Here is a 13767-nt window from a genome sequence, read left to right as displayed (position 1 = left end):
ACATTTTTGTATTTGATTTTTCTAAATGGCATTGGAAGATTTCAATTCAACATACATATTGTGCAGATCGAATGAACCTGGTATAGGATACATATTTAGTCAACAAAGGTATGGTTTGCTCGTGGATGTAAATTATACAGTAATGGATTATCATTTCCATAGCTGCCTGTCTCTTGCAGCCCAACTCTGCTCCACACACACGGAGCGGGTACAAACCTCTGCCTTTCACCTCCCCCTCTTCGCTCTGACGTCATGTGCCTGGCTATTGCATGAAGTGTTCTTGCAGCCCCACTAGTGTGGACTGTGGATATCTTTCTGCTTACTGCCTTCGAGCCAGGACCCAGCGAGAGTGTGTGTGTGTGAGAGAGAGAGGAGAGGGCAAGAGAGCGACAGAGAGAGCGAGAAGGAGCGAGAGAGAGGAGTGGTGGAGGGATTACAGTTTGGTTTCTTATAACTGGAAAATTACCAAAGGAGAGAACGCACCGAGTGAACGAAGGCATCAACGTATTTCAACGTTCGTTCGCTTCAAACGGATTCAAGCCAGAATGGAGCTACCTGCCGCGGGAGAGCACGTCTTTGCGGTGGAGGGTATCGAAAAGAAGCGCATTCGGAAGGTAAAACTTCTCTCCAATGCACATTTCAATAGCGTTGAGCTCAATTAGAATGTTATCGGTTTTCTCACCAAATCTCTCTCTTTCTCCCTTCTCCTACAGGGCAAAATAGAATACCTGGTAAAGTGGAGAGGGTGGTCTCCCAAGTAAGTGTGAAACATTGTATTGCTCATATGATTTTAAATGCTCGGACACACGATAGTACCCATATGTGGATTTTGCAGACAGCAACCGATTTTGTTTTTCAACAAAAAAAATACTCGCTCGAAAGGCAGCTACGGGGACGCGCGCGCGAGCTAAATAGAGATAGAGGGGAGCGAGAAAGCCAGCGAGAAAGAGAGGGAGAGCGATACGGATGCCTTCACTAATTTATGCGAGGGAAGGGGGTAGGCACAGCCATGTAATCCCGTTTTAATTATTTCTGCACTGCCAGCGAATTTACGAGACAGTGGTGTTAAAATGGCCGACTGTAACTCGGTGCACAGTGCAAAGAGTATTGGTCTTATACCGTTCGCGTTTGGATAGAGCAGGGACCCTACCCTGTCTTTTGAATGGTGTACTGCTCTCTCTCTCGCGCAGCCTACTTGAGACATACCCAGGGTTATTTGCTATGGCAGGCATGATCCGCATTGGTTTTGGAATTGGCTTCCCTTGCCAGACATAGTGAATCATCCAAGAGATGAACCCATTAGTAGCCTATAACACATTTTTGGAACATGCTGGTGTATAGGCTACTTTACGCATGAAGACTATTGTAACGACGTTGTGGGCTAGAGTCAAGGACAGTATGTAATTCATAACCTATAATATATTGAGACAACCTTATTGTAAAAGGGAATAGCCTATGTTGTTTTTCTCAACATGAATTACATATTGTTTTCTGTTCTTCATACAGATACAACACATGGGAACCCGAGGAAAACATCCTTGACCCGCGCCTTCTCGTGGCGTTCCAAAACAGGTGAGAGACCTTGGATATGGCCTAGCAGCCTCGAGTTGAGTCATGACCTTATATGGTCACGAGAGGAGGGGGGCGGTGGGTAGCAGCGCATGTTATTCATACACCACACCGCCTCCCATGGGGGGATGTGTTTGAATGTTGGGAGAACTCCAAAGACACGTTTATGGATTGATTAGATACCCGCACGTGTGCATAGTTTTAGGATTAAATTCTGCATTTTGCATTTTAATAGCCTAGACTATTCCATGGGTTGTTGTCAAGGTCTGGGTCTCAATGAGTCCATGCTCCACGGCATGGCAGTTAATGTAGGCTAGTCCTATGCAAAGAACCTACAAAATAAAATAAAATTGAGAAAAATAAACGGAGGAAGATGTTGTAATTAGACATTCGGTGTGAGGTTGTCCATCAATAAACTGTGTAAATATATATATGAAGTCAATATCCTTCATTAGCAATCTTCCTATTGGCCTAATTTACCCTCTTACGGCCCTATTGTGTAGCCTATTACAATCGAAGACTTGGGCTGCTGTCAAAAGTGAGCCGGTTTTGGAGGAAATAACGGCGCTGGGATGCTATTGTGAATCATCGACGAATTTGCGCATATAGGCCTAATAGTATTTTGATAGTCTGGTCCCTGTGAGTCAATTCATGAATATGTCATTGTGAAAGTCCTTATAATGACAAAACCACTCTTGTGTAGTCCGAAACATGGGCTGATTTCAACAATTAGCTTTAAGACTCAGGCGACGAATGATTAGGCCTATCGTTTGGCTACATTCAAACGCAATGGGATATTTTAAACCACATTTTATTTCATAACTATTGATCGGAATACTCTTTGTATTAGCTAAAACCTTTGGAGTATCTATAAGAGTTGATTATAAGCAAGGCTGCATAAAAGTATCATGTCTGTGCGAAAGCCTATAGGGCTTAAACAATTTTGCGCCGCAAATTCACAAATAGCCTACATCACATGCAATGTCATGCATACTCGATTGCGTTGATGACCACATATCTCGCAATCATTTCACTCCAACAACGTATCACAACAGCATTGCGTGGTGCAGGCGGCTGGTCTCTCTCTCACCCACGGGATAACCTAGGCTACCCGCCCCAAAGGCCACCACCACCACTCCGTGCTTCACGGTGTGGGGACAGGGAGATGCATAGACGGCTGAAAGCCTTAAAGTACGGGGGATGGGTATCACATTTATGGAAACCGTAATTGACATCCACTGCTCTCCGGCATTTCCAGTTGGCGACCTCATATTCTCCAGTCCCCCGGCGGCCTTGTCTGTGTCGGCTGGACGGTCGGTCTCAGAGCGCTGCCTCTGCGCTGTGTGGGGAGGGAAGGAGCAGGCCTGTGTGTTCGGCTCGCTCTGCTCTGGTCCCGGGGGATGGGGGAGGGGAATCGACATGGGAGGTTGTAATTGCCAAATCTTCTATAAAGGGAGGTTACCCCGCTGGACGTCTCCGGTGTAAAATCACACCACGTTATTGCTTTATGATGCCGAAAGTTCACGGGGACTGGCCGTGTCATCACGGGTTTGCTCAGTGTTTTGCTTAAACATTCATACCGTAGCATAGAATACCTACTACATTAATGCTGTGTGTTAGCCACATTCGCTAATGCACAGCGGTGCGGGTGCGTCGAGTCCAGCTGCCATTGGGCTAGTGGGTCATATTTACGAGAATGTTATGACTTCAGGCCTCAACCAGGGAGCAATTATTTCATATGGACATGACTGTGCATATGATCATAACAGAATAATAACGTCCTGCACAGCTCTCTCTCTTCTTTTTGTGGGAAGAGTTTTGTCAACCCAAAGAAATATAATGTTATTCTTGGTAGGCTATAGTTCTCTGGAATCTAGTTATAAATTCATTTATTCAGTGAGTGTAATTTACTCGGGAATACAACCCAATATATTCAAATGTGCATAGTTAATAATAGTACCTTCAACCTTGTGTTCACAGCTACAATCCTCTGTATGCAGGGTACATGCTCTTGTGCTGTAAGTTATTTCATTTGTCAGTCTTTCTTAGATTTTGTGGAAACCCTATAATGTTATTCTTGGTAGGCAACCTTGTTATAAATTCATTTATTCAGTGAGTGTAATTTACTCGGGAATACAACCCAATATATTCAAATGTGCATAGTTAATAATAGACCATTGTGTTCACCTAATCCTTATGCAGGGTAGATGCTGTTGTGCAGCAGTTATTTCATTTTCAGTAAACCCTACTTCAACCTTGTATTTATTCAATTTCATACACACCTTGTCACCTAATCTTTATGCAGTGTAGATGCTGTTGTGCTGCAGTTATTTCATTTTCAGTAAACCCTACTTCAACCTTGTATTTATTCAATTTCATACACGCCATGTGACCCTAATTAGGATTTGACTGTGACAGAACCATAGGGAGGTGTAAGGACTGGCGGTGGGAGAGGATGTGGAAGAGAGGGGGAGATTCTCCCCCTACTGTAGAACTAATTGAATTCCTTCATTATAATGAGAATATGGAATGATGGGCATATTACTATGGAGAGAGTTATGCAAATACAGACAGACCAGAATGCTTTGCAGCATGTCACACACGGGTCTTCATTAGCCTTCAAAATCAGAATTCCGCTTTCGACCTTGAAGAGATTATTTCAAAAATAAATTGGTCTAGAGATGCTACGGAATTATTAATAAGACCAATAGAGGGATATATTTGCAAACTTAGTTTTGTTTGTGCACATCTGTCAATATGTACAGTTAATTAATATGTTGTAAAGCTACCAGTATGTCAATACGTCAAACATCTTTTGATGACACAAGATGATGTTTCCTGCCAACCTCCACCCTCATGGTAAATATATGTTTTTTTCATCATCTTTTACAGAGAGAGACAGGAACAGTTGATGGGATATCGTAAACGTGGACCAAAACCAAAACATCTCTTAGTCCAGGTAACGATCATCATCCCCGCCTTATTGTTTTTATGTTTAATAGTTCCATTTGTTTAAAAATACCAGGATTTTCAGTCAGCCATTCTGTTGCCATGCCACTGAACAGCAGAGAGAGAGAGAGAGAGAGAGAGAGAGAGAGAGAGAGAGAGAGAGAGAGAGAGAGAGAGCAGAAGTTCCTGTAACACACCAGTGTCAGGTGTTTTGGAGATCCCTGTCATTATATCTGTGGTTATTTTGAGTAGATTTGCATTAGGAAAGAGAGAGAGAGGTATGGGGCCCTCCAGCTGGTCTGACCTACACACTCATCATGAAACCCAGTTTGTTGCCTCAGGCTCTGGAAGTATTGCTTGAGCGCATTCATTTTATTTTATGCTAATAGCCACATGTGCAAATGGCTGTTTCCCTTTTAAGATTTTACAAGTGTTATTTTCTCCTCCCCAAATGAATAACTATGTTGCCTATGGGAAATGTGGTATGCCATTCCATTTTCACGCGAGCAATTTGTTAGCTCTAAAATGTGCCTTTTCTAGAATTATTCAAAGCAGAAGTGAAAGAATAACAGAACATAGTTCACAGTTCCCTGAGGTTGAGTATTTTGTAAGAACACACTTGGAGCCAGATTTAATTACAAACGGCTAGTGATTTAGTGCCACTGTGTTTATTACTATGAGTAGTCAAGCCCTGAAAAACCCACTTCATTTGAAAAACAACAAAATGGCAGCCCTGCCACTTAGTTTGCTACAAAGCTGACGGATAAGGCTGGAGAAATGTAACCACTCTCAAGTTCATAGATATGGATGCAAGGATAGACAATCCTCAAAAATGTCTGTACAAAGTGGGCCTTTAAGAGACACCACATTGCTACAACCACACGTGGTTTGACATCAAGGATCAAGCGTGACATGTCTAGTGGCACCTCAGTGACCCTGAGGTCACAGACATAGCGTCTTCCTCCCCTTTCTGAAATAGCATTCTCATGGCCTGGGGGGTGGGTCATGCATGGGAAGTGGAGAGGGAAAGAGGGGGGAGGGATCTGAGAAGATGGAGGAAGGAATCCCAGGAGGAGAGCACTGACTGGATGCTCTCCTCACACAAAGTTATAGATCGGTTGTCTGTGTCCTTTATGCCAGGTTAGCCAAGAATTAGAATGTAATGTTCCGATAACATCTGAATCCCAATGTACAAATGTAGCCATTAGCCAAGGCCTGTGTGTTGCATTTAAGCTTACAGTATGTGGATAATTTATGCAATGATATTGTATTCTTGTGCTCCGACAATGTCTTGAATTACCCTTGAGGGGATTTATAATGTCCTTTTGAATTGGATTGGATTGCTGGCTACGGCTAAGGACTAGTTATGAGAAGCAACATAGCATAAATGTAGACTTAGGATAGATTTCTGTTGGTTATCTTTTGCCTTTTCTATCTCCCTCATCAGTTAAACCCGAACAATAAAAGATGAAAGGAGTGCCTTCATTTTTCAGAATAATAACCTTCCATTGTCTTCCGACTTTTTCAGCTTCCCTCGTTTGCACGGAGATCCAGCATCCCTGCTGGATTTGAGGAGACGTCTCCGGAGGCCGAGAACCACCTCAGGTCAGACCCGATCCAGATGCACCGCTCCCAGCCCCAACAGTACCAGCTGAACAGCAAGAAGCACCATCAGTACCAGCCCAGCAAACAGGAAGTCTCAGCGGACCAGCTAGGCAACGGGAAGAAGAAGTTATTCTATCAGCTCAACAGCAAGAAACACCACCACTACCAGCCTGACCCTAATATGTACAACACCCAGTCCACCAGGCCCAAAGACATGGTCAAAGGTCAGGAACCCAGTCCGCCCACCAATCCCAACCCTGGGTGGAACCTGCCTCCGGCACTGCAGCAGAAATGGGTTCGCGACAAAAACACGGGCTGCCTGAGCAAAGTCAAAGACGTGACGGTGGTGGAGATGAAGAAAGCAGCGGTGCGTGTCAACGAGGCTGAGAGCGAATGCGCCCTGAAGCCCAGCCCAAAGGAGGCAGCCCTTCCCAGTGCTGTCAGCAGCAAGATGAAGATCATCAAGAACAAGAACAAGAATGGACGCATTGTCATCGTCATGAGCAAGTACATGGACGGCAACAAGGCTGGGGCGGCCAAGGGTAAACACTCTTCAGACTTGACTGGAGAAGAGAAACCTCAACACGCTGAGCAGTCAGACATGTCCAAGGTACAGGGAACCACCAATGTCCCTAAAGAGATCTGTAATGCCAGTTCCATGCCGGCCGCTGAGCATCCCAAGAAACACTCTCCAGAAGACGGACATTTCTCCAAACCATCGCCCAGCACAGCTGAGGAATACAACACAGAGGTTGCGAGGGGCCAGGCGGACTTACCGGATGATCACCCCCTACAGCTAACCACCAACCCAACCCCTTCCCCCTGGGCGATGGATACTAGCCTCCCCACCCCTAGCCCTATGGACCAGATCCGGACACTCCCCACCACAAATAACGACCGCAAACGCAAGCTCTCCCACCCCGAGGAGGACAGGGGCGCGTGTAAAAAGTTTCTGAGCTCCAGGAGCATCAGTGTCCCCAGTGCTGTGCCCACTCCGCCCCAGGACAAACCCATGGACCTCCACCTCATTGTCCCCCGCCGGAGCAGCAGTAGCGGGTATGGGTATGAGATTACGGACACTAGCACCAGTCAGGAAGAACCTATGGATCTTAGCTGTTCTAGAACCAGAAAGCAACCTGAACCTGAGCCAGTGCCAGAGCCAGAACCGGAGCATAAGGATCCAACTGCAGTGGTACAGGAGTCAGAGACAACAACAACGACAACAACAACAGCAACAGCAACAACAGAGGAGGCTAAAGAAGAGTCTGTCTTAATGTTATCTCCTTTTATGGGCAACATTGTCATCACTGACATCACCACGAACTGTCTCACGGTCACTTTTAAGGAATACGTTTCTGTTTAACAGTCCCTGGACCAATCGAAACAGAGGACTACTGATTTGACGGCCTTATCAATATGTGTATATGTAAAAAGAAACGTGAAGATTTGTACATATGGAGATTTATAATTTATAATTCAAAATCAATACATTTCTTATGATGTTTTATACTTCAACTCTTCGGTAATGTGGTTGCCAAGAAAGTGCCCTCATGGATTTCAGTGACTGCATTCAGGTGGATGTTAATTACTAGTGAAATGTCCATTATGAAATATCGAGTCATATAGAAAAGCTTTTGCTGTTGTGGCTTGATGGTATAGACCAAACATATACAATCTTAGAAAAAAGGGTTTGAAAAGTTGTTTTTGTCTGTCCCCATATGAGAACCCTTTCTGGTTCCAAGTAGAACCCTTTTGTGTTCCATGTAGAACCTACATCGAACCCAAAAGGGTTCTACCTAGTACCGAAAAGAGTCCTACAAAGGGTTCTCCTATGTAGACAGCCGAATGACCCTTTTAGGTTCTAGATAGCACCTTTTTTTCCTAAGAGTTTAGCCTGAGATGTAAGCCGTTTTATACATACAGTATGTTCTACTTAATAATGGCGGTTATTTTGGTCCATAAGTAGATGATGTTGAGTAACTATGGTGATCAACGATCCGTTTAAAAGCACTTCATTGCATTCACCTATGTGTGTATATTCATTTGTACTATGTACTGTATATGTATTCTCCATATGATTTATAGGTATTTCCATTGCTTTACAATCCCCTCCAGCCAGGTGTGCTCAGTCTGAGGCTACTGTGTCATATTTCACGTTGGTGACTTTTGTTATTGTTTGTGAGTGCAGGAGAAATGAATGGAAGAAGAAATGCAAATATGAATGTTGGGTGTGCCGGGCACCCACAGCAACATCATACAGACCCAGTTTCACCGAGGGGTGTACTCTGACATGAGATTGAAGCGAACTTCCGACAAATCCTCCAATGCTCTCGTTTGAAAACTAGAGTTACACACATTTATTTCACCTAACTGAACACCAGTTTCAGTAAACCCTGTCAATCTTAGCCATGAGCTGCTACATTGCATGTTTTCCTTTTGAGGAAACAAAGTGTATCATATAACTTGCACTATTGAATTGCATGGTGGCAGGAAGGCAAACCATTTAAGAAATTAGCTCTCAGAGGTGAGTAATGATGACCAGAGTTTTCATTTATCAACTGAGTCATTTTTCCTTTAAGATAAATTCTGATTAATTGACTTGTGACCCTAATTAGTTTGATGCATTGCATTGGTGAAGACCCCACAGATGGTCTACTAAGCCCATACAGCAGGTCTATGTAGGACTATTTGTGGCAGGTCTATGCAGAACTATTTGTGGCAGGTCTATGTAGGACTATTTTTGCATTTAAGTTGACCTTATGACAGGGTGACATTTTTCTCCAGAGGAGGCTGGTAGGAAAGGCTTATCGTAATGGCTGGAGTGGAATAAATGGATTGGAGTCAAACATATCAAACATATGGAAACCACATGTTTGACTCCGTTCCATTAATTCCATCCCATCCATTATAATGACTGTCCTCCTATAGCTCCTCCCACCAGCCTCCTCTGCATTTCACACATACACATACAGTAGGGGCATTCATCTTAATTTGTGATTGACGCTTGCTTTACAAAGGCCTGATAGATTGACATGTATAACTTCTTTGTCTTTAGCTTATCGAAGCTACCTGGGTTACAAGTCATAGATGTGTATTTTCAGTGTTTCCTAACACCCATCTCTGTGCAAAATATAAAAGCTAATTGTGAGTCGCTTATGTTTAGAGGCTGATATTTTGATCCTAACACACATGATCCAATGAGCACAAGCTCTGTTGATATTGCTGCTAAAGTGTATGTTAGAGTTGTTTCTTCTGTCGTTGAAACCTTGTTGGATGTAACCTACATTACAGTCTAAATTGCCTTCGATGCACACTGAATGCAAACCAAGAAAGAAGATGACAGATTATGGATTTACATATGATTGTTATGATGATAATGATTAAATAGATATTATTTATTATCATTATTATTTTGCTGTCCAAAACTAAGCTCACTTAGATGCCCTCTGCATTAGAGGTGGAACATCTTATACCTGTCTGTACAACATTTAGCACAACTTTGTAACTTTTTGAATCCTTTTGGTTACCATTGATTTGTTGGAGCCAGGTTACATTTCCCTGCACTTGTTGGTTCAAAGGCAAAATAATTGTTTTAAGGTGTGTTCCAATGGGGAGGGGCTGGAATTAGTACTGTTGGCACAGCTATGGTATGTTTTACAATAAAGCAAGAGAACTGACCTTTTTCTGACATTGTCTGACTTTGGCCTGCTATGGGGACATGCTGTGCATGACATTCAGTTCTTAAGGCAAATGAATTGAAGTATTATTTCAGTCAGTATGGGAAAAAATATTTTATTTTTAGACTGGCACATTGTAACAGGCATTATAATTGCCTTCAACTACCCCCAAAAATATTATATATATATATATTTTTTTTAAATAATGATTCACCTTATTCTACTTATATGCCATGTGATGTTCTTTATTTGGACACTAAAGTTAATATTTAGGCCTTGGCTACCGACCACGTTTTTTGTTTTCAACTTGACAAAAATGGCTAACTTTCCTTTAAAAAACATTAATGTTGGTAATAATGTGACCTCTGAATGGAACCACATATGAAGTTGCATAAGCACATATACAATCCAGAACAAAGGGCCTTCTATCTTAAATAACTGTTAAATAACTGTCAAATAACTACTGGGCACTTGTGTTATTACTACTTTACTGATGGGTTATTTTTCTGTTGGAGCGAGACAGCTTGACCCTTGGCAGGAATGTAATCAGAACTACCACATAGAGGGGGGGTGAGGGTCTTATGCAATATCACATTGTGATTGATTCCTCTTGTATCAAAATGTGAAAGGCTTTGTAGAATGGGAAGGAAGACCTCTATTAGACTTTCACTTCTATCAACCAAGTCTCACGTCTTTTACATTAACTTTGAATAAGACGCACAGCTGCACATTTGTAGGCTGTTTGATGTAGGTTACAACTGACGTATTCCCACACTCACTCCATTTTGTAAGAACACAACTGAGGCTTTTACAAACTCACGTGCCGTTTCAGCAATGTGTCTTGGTCTGACTACATACAAGATTTGTCCTTCAGGTAAGTTCTGTCATGGGGTGGTAGGCCTCGTCTTCGGTTGTTCTTTTCCCCACACACGCATAACCTTGGCCTATCCAGTAGGCTCGTCTAATGCGCATGCAGTCGATCTATTCATAATTCGGCCTATTTGGGCCGTGAGATGCGTCAGGTTGCCTTGTCTTTTGGTGGGAGACGTGCTGTGAGAGTTATACATTTGTCAACTGTATCTAGGGTTTCCATAATGACCATTTGAGATGTATGCTTAACTCTATTTAGATGTGCATGGTAGCCTACAGTAACTCCCAAAGCCCAATTGATTGACAACCCAAATTATGGATTCGAATGCAGTTGTAAAAAAGCGCACATACCTGGAATTTTGGCTCAAAATGTGTCAATGTATTGCTTCCTGGAACTTTCGAGTTTACAGGCGGGCGCGCTTCTCAATGATTCGGGCCCAGACCAGTCAAGTGTAACAAGGAAAGTAGAACTATCTATATTGGGAGGGAGTATGCATATACATAAACGTTGCATGAACACCAGAACATGTTGAATGGCTTGTTTAGACTTCATAATATGGGCCATGACCTTGTCTATAGACCTAATCTAAAACCAGTGTAACCATTACATTGTGAAAGACCTTGGACTGGACTGGAAAACATGTCGAGGTCTTTCATTGGGAGTTGCTTATCAAATAATGTTTTTCGGCACTGGGAGTGAGCCATTCAATTTTGGAACAGATAGATATGTCAAGATTGATGGGCCAATTTAACACATTTTGAGAAAAGTTTTAATCGGCTGGTAGCCTAGCGGTTAAGAGTGTTGGGCCAGTAATTGAAAGGTTGTTGGTTCTAATCCTAGACCCAACTAGGTTAAACAATCTGTCGATGTGCCCTTGAGCAAGGCAGTAAATGTTGCTCCTGTATTAAATGTAAATTGTGCGATGCACGCACATGGGGAGTGTCCGGTGATGTCCTTATTTGAAAGCATTTTTCGGGAAATAGCTGGTTCTATTAATCCTAAAAGCAGGGACAAATAAAATAATTTCAGCAATTCTCTTTTGGAATGCGTTCGCTTCTAAATTGAATTTCCTTTATTTGATCCATGCACAAAAGTCAAATTACACATTCAACTTTTTTGTAGCTTATCAAATGTTGTTTGATCTTTTTGCAGATAGCTCTCATACACAAAACCAAGCGGAGTTTTTGACAAGTCCTGCACATTCCTAGAAGCGCAGCGCGGTACCTCTGAATTGCTCTCTGGGCTATATCATGCCAATAAATGTTGAAATTGTCCATAGAATGGAAAACCGTTTCGCCATAGATTTGAGTCTGATCAGGTAGACTATATCGGTGTCATATATAGGCTCACTGACATCCCTTTCCCTATGCATTTGTTGCAAGTTTGAAATCTCACTTTGGGCTTAATCACTTTGGGCTTAATCACAACTTTAAGAATTCAAAGCTCTCAAGTTTGCACTGTCCATGTTCATGGCCACATATTTTAGACATTTTATTTTGTAGGTTAAAGTGTATAACTGTATTATAATCGTGTTAATATAGCCTATATAATTTTACAATCGTCAATGGTTCTTAATCGGATATCATTAGGCTAAGAGCAATAGAGAATGGGTCTATTTTACCTAGAATGGCGGTTCTTTGTTTGGTGAACCATATAGAAAAGTTTCAATTAATTGGTTTGCGTGGTTTCATCATGCATTTCAGGAATGAGGACTTTATCGATGTGTGAATGAAGGTGAATGAAGGCTACATTTCGTTTGTTGAGGCATCTACTTTCCAACTGTCCCCCAAGTAGCCTATGTGTTTGTTTTCCGTTTTCAGCGTTAAATGTTTAGATGTTTACAGCTGAAGTAACTTAACAAATGTTTATCATTAAACAATTCGGCACATAGCCAGCTTGTATCAGTCTCTATTTGATTTGCTCTGGAATCCGTTGTAGACGCAAGGGTTAGAGGATAGCTATATTGCATCTACGTTAATAAGTCTTCCTTTTTTAGGATAATATCTTGGCCCTATAGTCAAAGGTTCCATTATTCATACACAGCGTGTGTGACTTGCTTAAAATGAGACAGCCATTTTCTCTCGTCTATACCCGCTTCAAGCAGCGGATCGAATGTTCGCAGGGGCTTTGCGGTGTATGAAATGGTCGCTCGGCATAACGCGCTGAGAGTTGGAGGTGTAGCATAATAAACTACAGATTTGAGTTGTGCAATGGGCGTTCCATGTCAGTTTCAATACATAATCACATTCTGAATTTGCTTACTGACCGAAGAAGCACGACATTTTAGTTTATTACACAGTGTAACATAGGCAAATGCAACGTTGACGTAGGCACATTTCGAGAAATTGTATTTGATCTTAACGAAAGACAGAATCACTAGTAAGGGGAACGTACAACCTTAGTTTTGGACATATGCACTTGGATAGTAAACAACAGAAATGCTTCATCGAAATTCATCAACAAGTCTATTTTCAATCAAGGTGTTAGGTGTGGATAGCAAATTGCCAAAGGTGCACATAATACATATCGGAAAATAGGTTTAAATATATCTGGAGTTGGACATACTCTTGTAAAAATGGGCCCATAAATTGTTCTTCTGCTGTCTAAAGGATAACCTAATGTAGTTCCAGGCAGAACACTTTTTGGTTCCAGGTAAACCCCGTTCACCCAACAAATGAACCCTCAATGAATACTTTAAGAACCCTTTTGGTGAAAATGTTCTGTAACTTAAAGGGCTTCTATATTTGGGAGAGCCGAATAACCCTTTATGATTCAAGGTAGCCCATTTTTGCCCCATACACACAGTCATATAAGGCGAGGCCACTTGGCGGTCAATTTGAAGAATATATAATTAGGCTACAAGACTGGAACAAGAAAACACACACAGGACTATCTTTACAAGTGAAGGACATTAAAGAAATAGCCAACCTCAAGATCGCATAAGAGATCGCATGACTCTGAGATGGCTCAGCTTTCTGTAGTCAAACAGAAACCTCGTTGTACACGTTGGAGCATATAAATAGAACAAGTGCGACGTTTCACATTCCCCCTTTATCACCACACCACAACCTTCCAGTGCAGCCAGCCATTGCTGTA

General features: G+C 42.2%; 1 protein-coding gene across 1 annotated transcript; it reads left to right on the top strand.

Annotated features, from left to right (window-relative positions):
- The first annotated feature begins 263 nt into the window (after window positions 1-263).
- On the top strand, window positions 264-9800 carry cbx4 (chromobox homolog 4 (Pc class homolog, Drosophila)). Its single transcript, XM_042319203.1, has 5 exons — window positions 264-614; window positions 714-757; window positions 1507-1572; window positions 4462-4528; window positions 6047-9800. Exons 1-5 carry the CDS (start codon window positions 270-272, stop codon window positions 7484-7486), a joined length of 1962 nt encoding a protein of 653 aa, XP_042175137.1. The 5' UTR covers window positions 264-269; the 3' UTR covers window positions 7487-9800.
- The last annotated feature ends 3967 nt before the right edge of the window (window positions 9801-13767 follow it).

Source organism: Oncorhynchus tshawytscha, unplaced genomic scaffold, assembly GCF_018296145.1.
Source record: "Oncorhynchus tshawytscha isolate Ot180627B unplaced genomic scaffold, Otsh_v2.0 Un_scaffold_1341_pilon_pilon, whole genome shotgun sequence".
In the NCBI taxonomy this organism is placed as follows: domain Eukaryota; kingdom Metazoa; phylum Chordata; class Actinopteri; order Salmoniformes; family Salmonidae; genus Oncorhynchus; species Oncorhynchus tshawytscha.
The sequence above is the reverse complement of the archived record's forward strand: the minus strand, read 5'-3'. Positions and strand labels throughout refer to the sequence as shown.

Excerpts from the sequence above, each read along its gene's own strand:
- cbx4 (XM_042319203.1), top strand. The coding sequence starts at position 270 with ATGAAGTGTTCTTGCAGCCCCACTAGTGTGGACTGTGGATATCTTTCT. Across the intron at positions 758-1,506 it reads TGGAGAGGGTGGTCTCCCAA|ATACAACACATGGGAACCCG; the intron begins GTAAGTGTGAAA and ends TTCTTCATACAG. Across the intron at positions 4,529-6,046 it reads CAAAACATCTCTTAGTCCAG|CTTCCCTCGTTTGCACGGAG; the intron begins GTAACGATCATC and ends CGACTTTTTCAG.